Source organism: Prunus dulcis, chromosome 2, assembly GCF_902201215.1.
Source record: "Prunus dulcis chromosome 2, ALMONDv2, whole genome shotgun sequence".
Lineage (NCBI taxonomy): Eukaryota > Viridiplantae > Streptophyta > Magnoliopsida > Rosales > Rosaceae > Prunus > Prunus dulcis.
In genome coordinates, this window is record NC_047651.1 from 4308989 (window position 1) to 4326841 (window position 17853).

Sequence of the window (17853 nt, forward strand, 5' to 3'; positions counted from 1 at the left end):
CACAAGGTTATGAATAACTTGTTTTAGTTTAATTTGGTTGGTCAAAGTAAATCATGTTTTAGCTGCAATTTCAGTTTAAATAACAGATGCATGGTCGATAGGAAAAGCTCCACCAATTGTCGCATTACCTTGCAAATCTCTTATAACAAAATCTATCTGTCCAGTTCTTTTACCAAACCCATCAAAATGTAACTTATAAAATTGTGATCAAGGAGGCAGCGGTAGATCAGCTGAGGAAACACCATCGATCGAAACCCACTAGAATGAATTCAGATCCTTGGTGTTTAAATACATCCAAAATTACGACATTTACTTCAGATCTTATTATTTATTACTAATTTTTAAACGAAACGGTACAGAACTCATTCAACGGTACATAACTCATTCAAGAGCGAAACCAAACTCCAATAATTTTGTTTTCATCATTTCATGTCGACTTGGCAATTTGACATCCTTTGGAGATGCTTTTGGAGAATCGGGATACAATTACTTGAACCATAGAAAGGCAAGGAAAAAGGGAAAAACAAAATTTTCATTAAATTAGCTAAGGATTCTCCTACCACCTAACATGGGAAAGGGGGCCTGTGGTGGCCATTCTACATAACTTGGCCGCTCATCATTCAGCACCCCGTGTCATAAACAGAAGAAAATGTATACAACTATGAAGAATATAAAAAACAACTGGATTTACATACACAGAAAAGCTATAACTATACAGCCGTCAGATTATAAGTCAGGTTGCTCAGTTTTCACTGGTGCTTCTAATGACCCATTTTGATTTTGAAGGTAGAGGCTGTTGGCCACCATAGAATCACTGACCAACCCCACATCGACATTGTCGAAGTTGAGAGTGCCTCTCAGCTTTCGCGTACTGAAAAAAATCAAAAAAATGCAATACAAAATGCATCAGAAACATTCATTTGGTAAACCTTAGTAAAATATTAATAATATCATCCATAAACTAATAATAATAGTATAATATACCCATTCAAGCGGTTGTTAATGGCAGTGAGATCTTTTGAAGGGCTTTGATACGCATGGGTGCTCTCTCCAACACAAGCATAATAGCTTTTTGAGCTATGCGAGATCAAAGCATCCATCTGTGGACAGTTCAAAATATCAAATTTGCCTGAGTTAAACGATTGCCTATAACATGTCACTGAGCTTCACTAAACCCCCATAGCAAGTAACAAAATTGCAATGTTTGACCCATCAAAGACTGTTGAGATTCAAGATTAAAGTAATAGAAAACTAGTTATGTTAAATAAATTGGTGACCAAAACATAGTACCATAACTTTGCGTTAAAAATGACTTCTTTGATTCTAAGAGGCAATTCATATATGTGAATCAACATGTTAGTGGTAAAAGTAAACAAAACAATTAAATAAAGGAAAAGCCATGATTCTAGAGAACTAAACAACTAAAGAAGTACCTTAGATGATCGCAATGGAGAGACATAAACATTGTGTGCTGCAGATACTTTCTTTGGAGACATATCAGGGAGAGTTGGAAAAGTGGACACTTTAGGTGATCCTGGACATTGAGCTAATTCACCAGTAAAAAATACAAAGATGAGCTTATTAGGGAAGGGTGGAGATGAATATTCCAAAAGAAACAGAAAATAAATTGTGGCAGTTACACATAAGTTTTAACAATCACATACCATCATTGTTATTATTTGCTTCAGGAACTACGTTAGCTCTTGTGGTTGTTGGACCAGCAGATCCTAGCTCAACAAGCAGAGATTTCACAGAAGGAATGAATATTTCATTGTAAAATGTAATGACATCGACGTGTTCCTGTGCTGGCCTCTGTTTCCAAAACATGAGAAGGGTTGGGATCTATCCAGAAAACCAACAGTCATACAGCAAAGTTTAGGCAACATACCCCATTGCGGCGTGCTGGAGGCCAATCAACATACACACTTCGAAAAACTAGGGATTTACATTGTGGTTGCTTTCTATAGTTATGTATGATTTCCCTAAATGTCAGAGTAAGTTGAGAAATCTACAACCAGAAAACAGTGGATGTGTAAGAAAAGAAGAAAATTATTTAAATCCCATAAAACTGTCAGAAGTAATATCACACCTTCGCAACTCCATAAAAACAACAAAGAATAATCTGGTCGATATGGCGGTTAAAAAAGAGAGATGTCCGCTGAACAAGGATTTGTTGAAAGAGACGATAAACATTCTCTCTGATCTGCTGAGACAGTTGCATCCTTTCAACCATACCATTGATTCTGACAGCCGCCAGCTTGACTATCTAAAGACAAGAAATGTACTACGTATAAAGCAGAGGATAAATTGTAACGAAGCAGAATTATGAGGTCAAGTGACTACACATGCCAAACAAAAAGATCTTCATTGGGATATGAACAATATCTACAACACACACCCTCTTCAATCAGGCAGATCCTCTGATTATTTACAGGAAAAATAAAAAGAAAACTATTTTGCTGGAAAAGAGCCTCGCACCTTGCTAAAGAAAATACTAATTCCAGTTTCTGCACATGTTTCCCCTCCACCTCCTGGATTTGGCCGAGTTGGACTGCACACAGGAATTTCAGAAGTATAATACCAATAAGAGAACAAATGGAGCAGTATGTGTCAAGATTTCATAGACGGACCAGCGGCCCACTACCAACTGGTCTAACACCAATATTGTCCCCAACTTAACCAAATGCACATGCAGGTGTGGAACTATTCACTTATTTATTTTATTTTATTTGGTCAAGTTTCTGATGTGGGACTTTACATTCTTCAACAGTAAGTTGCTACAAAGAAATAGATTTACTAGTTCCTGGGACAGCGAGACTGATACCTGGCAAATGCAGACTGTAAAGGAGGCGGTGGCAGTTTTGACTTAAGGTTACTTAAGGCCAGAAGACGATCTTTCACAGGCGATGTAAAGGAATTCCGCTCCAATAATACACTTCTATAATCCGTGCAGAGTCTCTTTGGAGACCTGATATCTCCATTCTGACCTGAAAATTAAGAATAAAAAGATGAACTCACCACTTCGGCACATTACTAAATTGTCTGCCACTAAGTTGATGTAAATCCATTTCCAATGTCCATGGACTTACGTGGGCCATATTAAATAGAGGGACCCCCATTAGAACTTCAGATTTAAGAAGAGGGGTATAAATACAGATAAATATACGTGTATATATAAAGTAAATACCTGGTGAATTCTCATGCTTCTGTAAAGAAGGTACCGGAGGCAGCCCTCCACATGAGAAGTTAATTTGCATGGCAATTTCATCCAAAGATGGCATAGGCTCTGCTAATAACATAAGACGATTTATTTCTGCTGAGAGAGCTGGTCTTGCAACAGTCAAAGAATTATACATCGAGGAACCCTTTTCCCATACCATGCTCTCCAAAAGCCGTTCTTCCAATGAATTCAAATGTCGTCTTAATTCTCTTGGGAGAGATTCCTCATGTCTAATGAAGCTCTCTATCACCTTGCTAAGATCAAAAGCTGTAATACCTGTCCTCTCCAATACTGCTGGAAACAACATTGTGACAGTCTTATGTGTTGCCAGGACTAACTCTGCAGAGCAGGCTAGCATGCATCTATGGAACCTCTCATTCGTTAATAAAGAGGTCAAATTCGTTGCATGCAGTATTTGAGCCTCTGCCCTACACATTGCCTCCAAAACTCTATAATAAAGTTTGAGTGCTTCCAATCTCCGTTGTTCTGCCCAGATGTTGTCCATGAGGTTAGCACCTTGCAGGCTACCAGTTACACATCGTTCTCCCAAAGAAATACTGGGAAATATAGCCTCCAATATTACTTGTGCCCTGCGTATCACATCATTGGTAACGTCCCTATCACATGATGCCAGGAATCCCTCCAGCTCAGTTGAGGGTTTCGATGGGAGTGGAGAAATAAATGTCCGAAGCCACTTTGCAGTTGTCATTGCAGTGCTCACAGGGGTAGCTACCATCTTTGAATTAGCACCACCATTAACATGAGATGCAGGAGAGCGATGGGGAGAGAGTGGACTTGTAATTGTCTTTGTTGGGGAGGCAATGGAATCAACTTTCCTCTGTCATAACAGAATATATGAAACTATCAACAAATGCGCTCTACACAAAATGGAAGCAATGGAAGAAACAAAGAAGAACATTCAAAATAAAAAATGCATGGACCTGAATGGTGCAATTTATTAAAAGCATACCTTCACACCAGATAAATTCATGGATCCTCCAGAAATGCTCCTTGAACCAAGTAAGCTATCTTCTTCGTTGATGAAGACTCTCTCATCAAGTTCACCCTTACTCCGAATTGCATCATCATAATCTTTTTCTAGAATATCTAAACTGGATGACAATGATGGCTCCTCCATAAGACCTTCAAAGTAGGTCAAACCATCTGCATTAAACAGGAACAGATCTCAGAATCATTGATAAATGACAAAGGAACCTGTGATTTGTGTACAAAGGAGAAAATTGTCAATCAAACCTGGATCCATATTCTCTAGATTTTCATGTACACACTCAGACGCTGAACAGGGCTTCTTCTTCAGAATGTCTGCTATTAAAGCATTAGCCATTTCCATTGTATTTCTCAACTCATCTTCTGAGGTGTCATAAATGTTGCAAAGGGATGCAAGCAGGTCCACACCTTTGCCGCCTTTCTTCACTGAATTGGACATTAACCAAATCAGCTCCAACGAAGAATGCCAAAACGGAAACCCACCCCAAAAGATAAAGGGAAAAAGCATGGGGGAGATGAACAAAAGCCAAAGAAAATTTGAAAAATTAAACATCCCTCCTTTAAAATGAAATGAAAACATACAATACAAAGTGCTAAATAAACCAAATGAAAGTATTACCAAAGTGTGTTGAATCATGGATGCTGAATTTTCTGAAGCGAACAGGAACATGAATAATTAAAATTGCCTGTAAAAGGGAAAACCAAGTGGTAAGAGAAAATACACGTTAATGTAGGAAGCCAAAAAGCATATATGTATGTACATAAATATATACATATATATATACATAATATAACATAATGTTTTCACACTTCTTAAGCAACCTATCTCTTGTTTACTGTAAAATTGAAATTAATATTATGTTTGACATTTCAAGTAACTGACTGCCATCCTAATATCACTAACTAATATAAGTAATACAGTAATGCAACTGACCAAAATGGCAACCAATCCATTTGCGCAAGTCAACAGGTCCTTAAATCGGCTGAATACGTGTACACGAAGGGCCAAAAACAGCAACCATCCAAAACGATGATACTCCGACACATAGCCAGTGCCACTGGCAACAGCTGACTGCTTATCGGCATTTGCATCACTTGTCAAGAAGAATTCTCGGTATGCACGTTTGTAGTACCTTGAAGCATTAAAAATTTATGATAAGACTCTATCAGCTTAAAACCTCTCACATAACGAAAGCAATTCATACTGAACAAAGTGCAATGAAACACATTTATTACACGTACAACGAAACATCAAACATGACCTCCGCCTAAAATGATGCAGCACCATGCATACATGACCTCTGCCTAAAATGATGCAGCACCATGCATAGTTCGCAAAATATATGAATGAAATTATGCTGCATATGTCCCTTGGATCATCTCAATGTGATTACTAATCTGGTCTGAATTAAATGGAAATCAAACTAATGGTAACTTTTCGTCCATATAATGTTAATTTTGTGCTAAATATCAATGTGGAGCATGCAAAAACATGGATTGCCAGACTGCATAGGAAACACACCCCTGTAGGGTCTTAGTGATTTCAGCATATCTATTAAAAGTTCATGAAACTGCAATTAGATAGACAGAAGATCAAAAGGAGTCCTCCATAGGGGTGTTGCATGATGTACAACAGGTTTCAACCATGTAGTCAACTATCCTAAAGATCAAACCACACCACTTTAGTGTACTTTCCTTTTATTCATTTCCTATTGTTTTAACTCTTTTTTCGCTAGGTCAGGAAAAGCTTAGAAGCATGAAAATGAATCCAAAGGGCAGGAAAATAGATTGAAAGGTAGACAATAAGTTTAATGCAACCCAGATTTCTAAATATATGTAATCATCATGTTACAGAGCAGAAAAATCATAAATGCTCAGGAAAACCCTAAACCTTAAGTTTTTAAAGTATAAGAAGTCCATACTGCTCACCAGTCACAACTCAATGTGTTTTCTAGAAATAAAGAATAAAGCTTAATAAACCACTAAAGCAGCGTTCCTAGCATCAAGTTAAATCTTCACTATTCAAATTAATTTCATGTGCCTATAGCATTCAGTGACAACAGTTAATGGTAGCATGAATTAATTCATAAGGCTCATCACTAAACTGGAAGCGTAGTATTTCACAACATAACATAAAAACCAGGTTGTTTTTAACACCATATACTTATAAGGATGAGATCAACAAATTAGTTCTGGTGCTATTAGTCAACCTTAAAGAATTAAGTGAAGATATCAAAGAAGTTGCATTACATATTTCTTTTATCGTCCCTTTTGTAATGAACATTATTGCTAATCAATTTCACAGTCCAGCCACCCATTTCCACTACAGCCTAATAAACGTTTTGCCATGTCAAGCCACTACCATTAATTTCCATATCTGACATCACCACACATGCAATACCACATTATTAGTTTCATCCTAAGTATAGAGATCTTACACAAGATAATGCAAAATTTTAAGAGAGGAAAAATTCTTAAACCATCAGACATAATAATACATCAGGCACAATGGTGCAGAAGAAAGGACACTCACTTGCTTAACAGGCTCAAGTACACAAAATTTGCCTGCAACTCTTTTGCCTAATAAATTAAGAAGTCAAACTCATGAGCAAAGGATCAAGTAACTTCCTGGAAACAGAAAGTCCAAAGAAATAACAACACAGTCTTTACAAGCATAAGCTAACTCTCTGACAAGTCAATACCTCAAGTTTGTTTTCCCAATCTATGCCATAAAGATTACTCAAAATCGGGCCAGCCTTAACAACAAACTGAGGAAGCTCCTTGAAAAAATCTACAATGCTGTAAAACACCCCAAAAAAAGAAGAAGATAAGATGACAAGAATTGACGAGAAGCTAATTGTAAGCTAAAGCGAAAAAACAGATTGGCAAACAACATACTTCAGCTTCACAGCTCTCAAAATTTGGAAGAGAGAAAAACCATTATCATCAGAGCTCAGCTGAGAATTGTCTGAATTCTTCTCACTCAATGTTTTCACGGAGTACAAAACAAAGGCAAACCAGAACCTTTCTGCTTCTTCAGGCTGTACAGAAAATGCATTTAAGTTACAACGAGTTCAGATTTAAGCAAGTCTTCCAGCAAAACTATCCAAAAAGATATCACCTCAGACCTTATTTCAACATAACACAGATAATGGCTATACAATGGGAAAATGATTAAAACACATACTGTTCCATTTCCAATAGCCGAAGCATTTGATATTAATAGATGTTTCGTTTCTTTGAACAGCTTCATAGCTTGCGTGTAAGGATTCTCATCCAACGACAATCCATTCTGAAATTAGAAACCATATATATTCACAGGAACTAAAATCAAGAAATGACAATGGAAACAAAGAAAGAAATTCTAAAAGTAAACGAAAGTATAGTTTATAAACTAAACGTTACAAACAAAATGACATTTATAATAAGAAACAACAAAAGGATAAATTCGATTACAGTAAAAAGGGTAAAAAGTGGCAACCTTGCACAAATCAGTAAATCGAGCTCCGACGGGGTCTGAATCTCTGCTTTCGGAATTTGAGCTGTTGGAAGCTGAAATTTCAGGGTTCGTATCTTCCATCTTCACCATAGCAGGTGGACTCATCTAAACCCTAGCTGAACCAAGCCAAAAATCAAAATTACCACCAAAAAAAAAAAAAAGTTCATTTCAAGGGACAATTTCTTATAAAAACAAAAGAAAATTGAAAGGTTTTTACGTGAATTACAGGATGCAAGTAAATGAATTGCAAAACCCCACTATTAAAAACACCCAAAATCCCCACATCCATGCCCAGAAAATAACGAAAAAATTTCCAAAACCCAAACCCAAATTCTCACTGTGCCCGACCCGTTTAGCAAGTGATTTTGTTTATCTCTCTCTTCGGAAAAATTCAAGCCAAGTTTATACTCCAAAAAGCAAAAAAAAGTAACATTTCAAAGAACAAACAGCCAACAAGCACAAAAAGCATGACAAAAAGAAAACGAGACCCAAAAATTGCATCTTTTAAAAGAAAAAAAGAAAAAAGAAAAAGCATAAGGAGTTGCTTTCGAGGTGAAACCCGTGGAGATCTATCTATCTGATCTCTTACCCTGAGCTCTAAGACAGCAGTAGATCTGTCAATGTAACACACAAAACGATGGCGTTCCAAAGCAGAGCCCTCTCTCTCTCTCTCTCTCTCTCTCTCTCTCTCTCTCTTCTCTCTGTGATTTCGAACCCTATCTATCTTCTCTTCCTTTCTCTCTCTAATTGGTTTTGGTTTTAGGCCTCTTTTTGGGGGAAAACCGGCATGAGGTCGCGCGGGAAAAACAACATGCCATGCCATCATGAATCACATACATACACACATCCGCAGCCAATGGCATTCGGCCACGTAATCCAGGTTAGGTGTTTTTTACCGCCAAAATTTCTCACCGTTACGACTGACGAGATTCGCTGCGCGGAATGTAATTGAACCTTTCCTCTGCCGTTACGGCACGGTGACGAAAGTGTTTACTGTTAGGTACATTGACGTATAGTCCTCTCGGTTAAAACGAAACGGCCCACGGCCCACATGTGGGAGGGGCGGCGCCCACTGGGGTTTTGTCGTCTTCCGGCATCTGAATGTCGTTTTCTTCCCTTCAGGGCCCACTCAACAGCCGCATTGCTTTAAGTTTTTTGGGACATTATTGATTCAGCCCATACCGAGGGTGTATTCATAGGACAAAAGTTTTAGTAATTGGACAATAACACCCCTCTTTTTTATTTATAAGCGCCGCCCCGGCCCCGCTGGGGTGGGTGATTACTTTCAATATAGAGGTGTTCTAACCATATTCGGCTAAAAATGCTAGAGACACTAAAATATTTTCTTAGTCTCTAAGTAACCATACCCGGCTAAAAATGTACTTCAAATATAAATCTCTATATTCTACCATATTTATGCTAGCTAAGTAAATAATAGTAAAATGAGATCAAATTTTGGTAATGACTTTTATGCCTAGTTGTTGATTATTTTTTAGCTGAGAGAAATGCTTGAATATATAGTAGGCGTGTAGTATTTTTCTTATACTCATAACTTAATCATATGATTTCTAGTATCTTCTGTTACATACTTCAATGTTTCTCTAACTAAACCTTGAAGAAAATATGAGTTTTAGATTTTTTCTTAAGTATAATTTTTTTTCTTTACTAATTAGTGTTTGAGATAAACAGTATTTCTGTTTTGGTTTTAATACCAAGAAATTGTATTTTGTTTTGGATTTGGCCAAAGTGGAGACCCAAATTCATTGACCCACCTTACATTAGTCACTGAAGGGACAATTATACCCTTTTTATTTAAAACCCTGACCTAAATTCATTGCTCTCTCTCTCTCTCTCTCTCTCTCTCTCTCTCTCTCTCTCTCCGCATCAACGACGACCACATCGCCATGATCTGCGATCATGGATCCAAGATCGAGAGGTCGATATGCGATGGAATTCTCAAACTGCTTGACCCGCGGCTCATCCCTTTGACATTCACTGGCGACTCCAAGGTCTTCTAGCTCAAGATGAAAGACATTGTGATTGCTATCTTGCTGAGTTCAAGATTGATTGACTTGTGGCTCATCCCTTCGAATAACAAAGATTAGAACATCCAAGGTTCCAATCTCCAGTTTTCGTGTAATGTTTTTTTGTTAATTGCTCAGATCTTGTGATATTATTTTCATATCAGACTTCACATCAATGTCAAGCCCTGATAATCTTATGACTTGTGTTTTTCTCTCTCTTTGTGAAGCTTATGAAAATTTGTTATTTTAAGAAATATTGAACTGATATGGATGCACATTTAACTAGTGATGTTACTTTTGTATAATTTTTTATTTCTATAGAATTTCAGTCTTGTTTATGGTTGGTGTTTTCTATCCCTTCCACATGTTCACCTCACACCTTTTAATGAGATTATCCTTTTCTTTAGCCAGTAATGGCTAGTCATTGCTCTGATAAGTAGGGCTCTTAAAGTGTATCTTCGGGTACAGTTATATATGAACTATCACTTCCTCTCCCAATTTGCTGTCATTTCTTTTAAGTGAAAGTGGCTTCTCAATTGGTCATTTGTTTCTATGAATTGCTTATTAATTTTTTATGTAACCTTCATGTTAGATTTTGCACGTTTGAATTTTCAAGGCTTTTACGTTGCAGTCTTGGAGAAAGATGATTGTTGATATCTGTAGCATCAACAAGGTAGTACTGAAATGAAGCTGTTTGTAGGGAGTCGATTTTCCAGTTTTCGTGTAATGTTTTTTTTTGTTAGTTGCTCAATTCTTGTGATATTAATTTCATATCAGACTTCACATCAATGTTTTGATCTATTGTTTAAATCTCCACCTTGCATCCTTACTATTTTAGTCGTTGATATCTATTGTCAATGGTATTGCAAAACTTTTTGGTTTAGCTTTTTGGTGCATGGGTTTGAACTTTTTGATTTGGAAATGGTATTGCAAAACTACATTGTACAGGTTCTGCATTGTAGTTTTACACAAACTGCATTGCAGTTTTGAAAACTGTATTTCAGTTTTCATTTAATTACAAATTGATTTTTGTTCTTTCCTTGGCCTTCAGCCTCACCAGTTTGAAGAGTAGAGGCTACCCAGATGAGGAATTGAGTGGGCAAGAGAAGAGTAGAACTACCCAAGAGCAAGGGAACTCAAAATTGGACTTTCGGAAACTGCATTGTAGTTTTCATTTAATTACAATTGGATTTTTGCTCGTCCTTGGCCTTCAACCTCACCAATTTGAAGAGTAGAGGTTACCCAGATGAGGAATTGGGTGGGCAAGAGAAGAGTAGAACTACCCAAGAGCAAGATAACTCAAAATTGGACTTTTGGAAACTGCATTGCAGTTTTCATTTAATTACAATTGGATTTTTGCTCTTTCCTTGGCCTTCAACCTCACCAATTTGAAGAGTAGAGGCTACCCGTATGAGGAATGAGGTGGGCAAGAAAAGAGTAAAACTACCCCAAGAGCAAGGGAACTCAAAATTGGACTTTTGGAAACTGGAAACTGCATTGTAGTTTTCATTTTAATTACAATTTGATTTTTATTCTTTCCTTAGCCTTCAACCTCACCAATTTGAAAAGTAGAGGCTACCCAGATGAGGAATTGGGTGGGAAAGAGAAGAGTAGAACTACCCAAGAGCAAGGGAACTCAAAATTGGACTTTTGGAAACTGGAAACTGCATTGCAGTTTTCATTTAATTACAATTGTTTTTGTAGTTGTTTTTTTTTTCAAAAACATAATTGATATCTACATTGTATTTTTGTTGCAGTTTCTGTTTTTATTTGCAGTTTTTGTGTGAATAAGTGTTGAAATGATTTTTTTATTTTAAATATCGTTGATTATTGATATAAATATTGTATAACTGAATAAATATTACAAAATCAAGTTTGGTGTAGTAGTTTGTGAGTGAGCCTTCCTCCTTTGAGGGTCAAGGTTCGAGTCCATTCAATGACACAAAATCTTTTTTTTAAAAGGTGAATAAAGGGCAACAGAGTTCGTCCCCTGCAGACGGTGGCAGGCTGGCGACGGGCGGTGGTGGTGGCAGGCCGGCGACGGACGGTGGACATGTGGCATAGTATGCTTACCTTAGAAGGAGTGGCGTTGTGTGTAATTTTGATATTTTTTAATGATATTTTTGATGTGAAAAGAAACCAAAAGGCAAAAACAGTACTGAAACTAATATCAAAACACATTTAACTTCATGAGCAGTTATAACATTCCCATAAACCCTAGCAAAAAGCACTCTGAAATTGAATTGGGGAACCAGAAACTGTAATGCAGTTTCTGGTCAAAATTTGCTACAAACAACCAGAAATCAAAAGGCAAAAACAGTACTGAAACCGTCGTCGGTGTAAAACCTAAAATCGAAGAGAGTACTGATTCATTTTCTTACGGTTTAGCTTCGATCGTCGTCGGTGGTCGTTGCTCGTCGTCGTTGGTCGTCGTCGCCGTTGCTCATATTCTTTGTTTCTGGTCGTCCCCGTTGCTGCTCATCGGCTTTGTTTTTGGAGAATAGTTTGTAGGTTTGCAGTGGGATATGAAAGGTCGCGCGAAACCAGTTTTTGAAGTGATTAAATTTGAGTAGTGTCGTTTTGTGTTGTGTTTTGTGGGAATGTTATGTCGTTTTGACAGTTTTAAGTTTTGGTTTATAGTTAAATAAACTGTATTTGACAGTTAAGCACAATGGCACATGTAGTAATTTTAGGGTTGTTGGATGTCCTTTTGGTAAAATTAGGTGGCTTTGGTTTTATATTAATTAAGCAAAATTAATTATCTTTCTTCCAAATTAGTTAAGTTTTTTATAGGTTAAAACTAAAGAGCCCATTTTTTTATCGGACTCATTAGCCTCTTTTTCTTTTTCCTCTAAATTCATGCTTAGATCTTGACATCTTAAATTAATAATTCTAAAATTTATTACTATTGCCTCCTACTCATGCTTTAACTCTTCATATTTTGTCTGCAAAAAAAAAAAAAAAAAAAATTGTTTTGCTCTTCCATAATTATAATTATAGGCTAAAAACTCTTGCTCAAGGGCTTTGATTAGTTTCTCATGCCCTTTTATCATGCTATCACTATTATTTCTAATATTCTAGATATTGCAATCTTCAGTTAGTGACCCTCTTAGAAGAGGAAATAATACAACACATTCATCCCATGTCTACCACATCAAATTCGGATTACGTAATTTGGTAGTCATAGGACATTCTGAAAATCGCTTTATTAGGCAACAAATCTTGAAAGTTTCACAGTTTCAACCACACTCAAGGGATTTGCAAAGAACAGAAAACAAATGGTTGGAGAGGCTTTTCCCTCTGCTTTCGTCCAGCCGCTGCGTGGTGAGATTGCTTCATGGGAGGGAGTTCATCGACTTGTTCAGAAGAAAAGGCACTTTCCTTATTGTTCAATTTTTCTGAAAGGCTATGAGTTCAAAGAAGGAAATCTAGTTTTACCTTGGGTGGCAGAAGGGTGAACTCCACAAGCGGAGAGTGGGCTGTCTCTGTGTTTGGGGAATTTTGTTTTCGATTGGAAGGGGAAGAATCACATTAAAAAAAATTCTTAAAAGAGCGTTTATTTATTTATTTTGCCTTTCCAGATTACAAAAGCACTTCCATAAAATCACGCGATTGCACTTTCAGTTAATTATAGTTTTGGGACCTTTGCATATAAATAACACAAATCACGCCAATTTCGAGGACAGAAACGTTAACCAAAACTGTATCAAGTCTAAAACCTTTGCATTCTCATTCCGAAGAGTATATATGAACACTAGAATAATGATGACAAATATGAAGATGTGATCATGTGAACGCACCCAATCAGGCAAGATCCTTCAAAAGAACAAGAAAAACTTCAAAATTGCCACGACACGCAAACCCAGTCGGTTCAACATGAGGACCACCTCCGAACTCTTTTCCATGTACTACTGGTTCAATTTGTAAACGCAGGACACAACAAAAAATCTGATAACTTAGGTCTTTCCTCTAACTAAAGAGTTTCTGAGTTCCCTTTCGCCAGACACCTTGGACAGGCAATCCTCCAGCTGAGTTACTGCTCCCATCTAATCGCTCATTACCAGCATCTGGCTGCGGATCAGAATTTCTGAGATCTAAATGCACTGCAGCAGATCCATCACCCAGTCGGACCCTATGAAACTTTGAGGATTTCTTACGCTGCTTACTCCCTCCACCGCCATCCCCTAAATTTGGATTAGATCCACTACCATTTGTCTGGGAATCCTTTTCGCCCCTTAGTTGCACTAGAGGTTGACTGCGGGAGTTTAATTCCTCTTGGTGCTCATTAACTAACAGCTTTGATTTTTCTTTGGCAGCACGGTACCCATCCTTTGGCAACACCTCCACCGCTTCTTCAGAAGGCCTGTAGTTTGATTGAAGTTCCCGTACAGAGCTAAGAAAGCTATCTGCTAGTGTGTTCTTAGAATTGCTGTTTTCAGCCTCTGAAATCTTCCCTTTACCTTTCTTAGAACTATTACCCTCTTTCAAACGGACACTGCCCTGAGACCATCCATCACCTTGTGCAATATTGTTTCGAATACTAGCATTGTAGGCATCGATCAGCTCTTTCTGCTTCTTAACATCAGGGCAGAGTCTAGCCAAGTCAAGGACAAGATGCAACAAGCCAAACTGCCGCACAAAATCTAAATATATTTCTGTGGCGACTAAACCTTGACGATACTGTCCAGATATGTCTTTAAAGGTAGTGTATTTTTCTTCGTCAAATTCAAGAGTGGCACGAATCTTTTCCACCAAAGACTTATTAGCAGTTTGAACATCCCCCACTTTCAATACAGCCTGGCTAGTTGTGGGCAACTTACGCACTGGTGCTGCAGAAACTGGAGGAAAATCTGAAACCGAAGGTTGAACAGATCCATTTTCAACCAAATTCGGAGCTGATGTAGAGTGGCTGATCCTACCAGACTTGGTTTTGCTTGAATCCCACAAAGAACCAGATGATGATAACCCATGTACTTTTGTCTGTCTCGTCTCAAGAACTTGAGCCTGAGCGGAACTTGCATAACTAGATGGTCTGGATCCATTGTTCTGACCAGAACCGCGCAAAACTGTTGTTTGTCTAGTCTCAACTTGACCCTGAGCAGAACTTGCATAACTAGATGGTTTGGGCCCATTGTTCTGACCAGAACCACCAGATATTATAGGTGAAACATTTGTTGTAGGCCAAGCCTGAGCTGAACTAGTAGGTTGTACAACAGGCCCACGCCTTGCTGCTGGCCAAGCCTGACCAGAACTATTAACAGCCACCTTGCGGTTGCTCTTGCGCCGAAGATGTGCTGCCATGGTGTTATTAGGCAAACCATCTGAGTCAGATCTGGGGTTTGATTGACTGCTGCTAGGTGCCACTGAGAGGGGAGGAAAGGAAGATTCCTCCAAAGGTGCATTACTAGAACTATGCCCCAAGGCTTGACGATACCTTGAAGATGTTTCGATATCCGTTGTACTTAATGATTCAAATGGGTCAATGATTGGATCAATATCGCTTATATCTCCAAGATGTGGAGCAACTTGCCCACTGAAGGATGAAGGATCATGGAATGTATTTTCAGCATGAGCTGTCTCCAAACTTGCTTGAATAGCCATAGAAAGTTGGTTTTCAGAAGAATCACGACGAAAAGTCCGACCTCTTCCACCTCTTCCACGTCGATGATCTTGCTCACTTGTTCGTTGATACCGGCAGCTGGTTGGTATCTGTTACAAAATAAAAATAATAATTATATGAGATAAAAGAAAATTCACAAAACAAAACAAATATATAAATAAAAAAGATGCGAGAAGTACTCAGCCTAGCTGTAAAATGGAAAATGCAAGACAAGAAGAAAAAAAATAGAATATTTACCTGCAAAGCAGCATTACGCTTAGAACGAGACAAACGCCCTCCATGTTCAATCGTATTATGCCTCTGAAAAATAAAAAATAAAGCAAAGTCAAAATACTTAAATGCTACAAGATGCAGGAACACAGAAAATATCTCACGTTCTAAAAATTCACCTTCATTTCTGCCTCAGATTGAAAGACAACAAACTTTTTGGCGAGGCAGGACTCATCTTCACATAGGAAATGACCATGGCGGAAGTGCATCTATGACATGAAAAAAAAAAAAAAAATATTTCAAAACTCATACAGGGCACCACAAACAAAATAAATAACAAAATCACCAATAACTTGCCTCCAGGTCATCGTAATTCTTATAATATTCATACTGTCCAGGATGCTGCCTGCATTGATCAGCACAGGATCTCATATGAGCTTAAACTTATTCTACATTACAATGAAAACACAGCATTTATTTCAGTAAAAGACAGCTTACTTACCTTTGGCATATATGACAAGTATAGTGTTCAGTAGACATGTGGGAGTACAGTTCATTATCTCCGTAGAATGGGGTTCGGCAAAACTCACACATAGGATGTCCCATGAAGCCACCTCTTTCACTCTCAGTTCCATCCACTTCAGAGTCACCCGAGTTTATATGCTGATTCAATTGTGCTCTAGTATACAATTTTTGTTCACAAATAAACACCTGTGTAGTGCATAAGAAGCCAATGGATTACAATAGAACAAAAGCTCTGCTTAAAGTGTAAATATACGATAAATCTCAAGTCTCATAGCAGTCATGTATATGGATTCTACCTTCCTCCCTTCCAAACATAAAGAGCACATGAACAACCTATGTTTGTGAAATAAATGGCCCTTCAGCTGTTCAACGTTCCGAATCTTCCCCCGACGCTTCGGGCCGTCATTTGATTGCTCCTCCGTCTTGTCACATTCGCTGCATGAAAGCTTGCACATTGCCTTGATCATCTTGTAGTGGTCCACGTCATCAAAAAACGCTTGTGTGTCCTCATGGTACCAATATGATCCCACACGACCCTCCCTTACTTCAGATGGCAAGACTGAGAAGTCACTAATCATCCTTGTATAATCTCCTAGAGCCTGCAAAGATAGAAAAAGCACACCATATCACCAATCTATCATAAAGAAACCAGAAGCAGAGAAGAAGACAGTGTAAAACATCAATGGAACGGCGGAAAGGGGTAACATCCTCAAAGCCAGAAGAAAGAACATTCAGATTCTCCAAAACACAAAAAGTAAATTACTTTCGAGCTGCTACGTGTGCTAAAATCGCAAATTTCAATTATTATTTGAAATTTCAACACAGACTCGTAAATTGAAAAAATAATAAAAACTCGAGATAAAGAAAAAGCCCTTACCTTGGTGACGAAAACGGCGTCGGACTCGGTCTTGCAGATGCAGCATCGGCGATCCTGGCAGATGAAGCGGAGACGAACGACGCAGGTGGAGCACACCTCGCGATGTCCACAAGCCCCGTAAGCGACCCATTCGAGAGCATCGGCACACACAGCGCAGCTATCATCCATGGCTATCGTTTGCTCTCTGTGTGACTCTGGGATTGGAGAACTGAAACCCTAAATCGGTGGTTGAAGACGGAGGAGAGGGGATCTTTGGGTTTTTGAACGGAGAAAATAAAACAGATTGAATTTGATATTTTGGGTATCAAATTGAGAAGGGATGCAAAGATTGAGTCGGTGGAGAAATTGCAAAGGTTTTGTATTGCCGAAGAGCCTTGAAGGCGGATGCTATACAACTCCGCAAAGAAGTTGGAATGTGGAGAATCCTGAATGAAATAGTGAGGGGGCAATTCCGTAATAAAGTAGGACTTCATCGTCTAGGTAGGAGAATTTGGAAAGGTTTTTTCGTTTTGTTTCCCCTTTCTATTAAAATTTGCGCAAACGAAAAAACCCGTTTTTAATTATATTTTATTATAATTTTACATAAATAAGGTAAAGGTACCGGTGAAAACACAGAAATAAGAAAAATATTGTATGATTAATGAAAATTATTAACTGCTGTAAGGAAGCTTCAAATATCTTGGCAAATTAAATATTATTTTTAAACTTTTCAATGCTATAAAATTCGTACCCATACTCATTGAAGAGTATTTGTTTTGTCACGGGTAAATTGTTTTTTTTGTTTTTTTTGTTTTTTACACACGTAGACATCATGGGGATTTGAACTTATGATTACCTGGAAGCACGTCAAAGCTCAATGGGGCACGCTAA

At 38.0% G+C, this 17853-nt stretch overlaps 2 protein-coding genes across 6 annotated transcripts; both read right to left on the reverse strand.

The window, feature by feature from the left end:
- Positions 1-514: 514 nt before the first annotated feature.
- LOC117617132 (retinoblastoma-related protein) lies at positions 515-8495 on the reverse strand. 5 transcript variants are annotated; one of them, XM_034346398.1, is made up of 19 exons: positions 8317-8491; positions 7710-7839; positions 7416-7520; positions 7127-7269; positions 6931-7027; positions 6762-6808; positions 5163-5361; positions 4848-4914; positions 4475-4654; positions 4191-4384; positions 3188-4058; positions 2825-2987; positions 2479-2551; positions 2090-2266; positions 1889-2008; positions 1665-1812; positions 1434-1546; positions 985-1100; positions 515-871 (listed from the first exon to the last, which is right to left on the reverse strand). In XM_034346398.1, exons 2-19 carry the CDS (start codon positions 7830-7832, stop codon positions 727-729), a joined length of 3081 nt encoding a protein of 1026 aa, XP_034202289.1. In that variant the 5' UTR covers positions 7833-7839; positions 8317-8491; the 3' UTR covers positions 515-726. The 5 variants fall into 5 exon arrangements, with proteins under 5 accessions (XP_034202289.1, XP_034202288.1, XP_034202290.1 ...); XM_034346397.1 differs by having other exon boundaries at positions 7710-7843; XM_034346399.1 differs by lacking the exon at positions 8317-8491 and adding an exon at positions 7954-8138 and having other exon boundaries at positions 7710-7843.
- A 4947-nt stretch (positions 8496-13442) lies between these two features.
- LOC117617134 (E3 ubiquitin-protein ligase ZNF598-like) lies at positions 13443-17454 on the reverse strand. The gene is made up of 7 exons (XM_034346402.1): positions 16984-17454; positions 16403-16705; positions 16084-16292; positions 15939-15987; positions 15761-15850; positions 15609-15671; positions 13443-15460 (listed from the first exon to the last, which is right to left on the reverse strand). The coding sequence occupies exons 1-7, from the start codon at positions 17149-17151 to the stop codon at positions 13721-13723; spliced, it is 2622 nt and encodes an 873-aa protein (XP_034202293.1). The 5' UTR covers positions 17152-17454; the 3' UTR covers positions 13443-13720.
- Positions 17455-17853: the final 399 nt, after the last annotated feature.

Excerpts from the sequence above, each read along its gene's own strand:
- LOC117617132 (XM_034346398.1), bottom strand. The coding sequence starts at position 7,832 with ATGAGTCCACCTGCTATGGTGAAGATGGAAGATACGAACCCTGAAATT. Across the intron at positions 7,521-7,709 it reads GATTTACTGATTTGTGCAAG|AATGGATTGTCGTTGGATGA; the intron begins GTTGCCACTTTT and ends TTCTAATTTCAG. Across the intron at positions 2,988-3,187 it reads GAAGCATGAGAATTCACCAG|GTCAGAATGGAGATATCAGG; the intron begins GTATTTACTTTA and ends CTTAATTTTCAG.
- LOC117617134 (XM_034346402.1), bottom strand. The coding sequence starts at position 17,151 with ATGGATGATAGCTGCGCTGTGTGTGCCGATGCTCTCGAATGGGTCGCT. Across the intron at positions 15,988-16,083 it reads ACTTGTCATATATGCCAAAG|GCAGCATCCTGGACAGTATG; the intron begins GTAAGTAAGCTG and ends TGATCAATGCAG. Across the intron at positions 15,672-15,760 it reads AATCTGAGGCAGAAATGAAG|AGGCATAATACGATTGAACA; the intron begins GTGAATTTTTAG and ends TTTATTTTTCAG.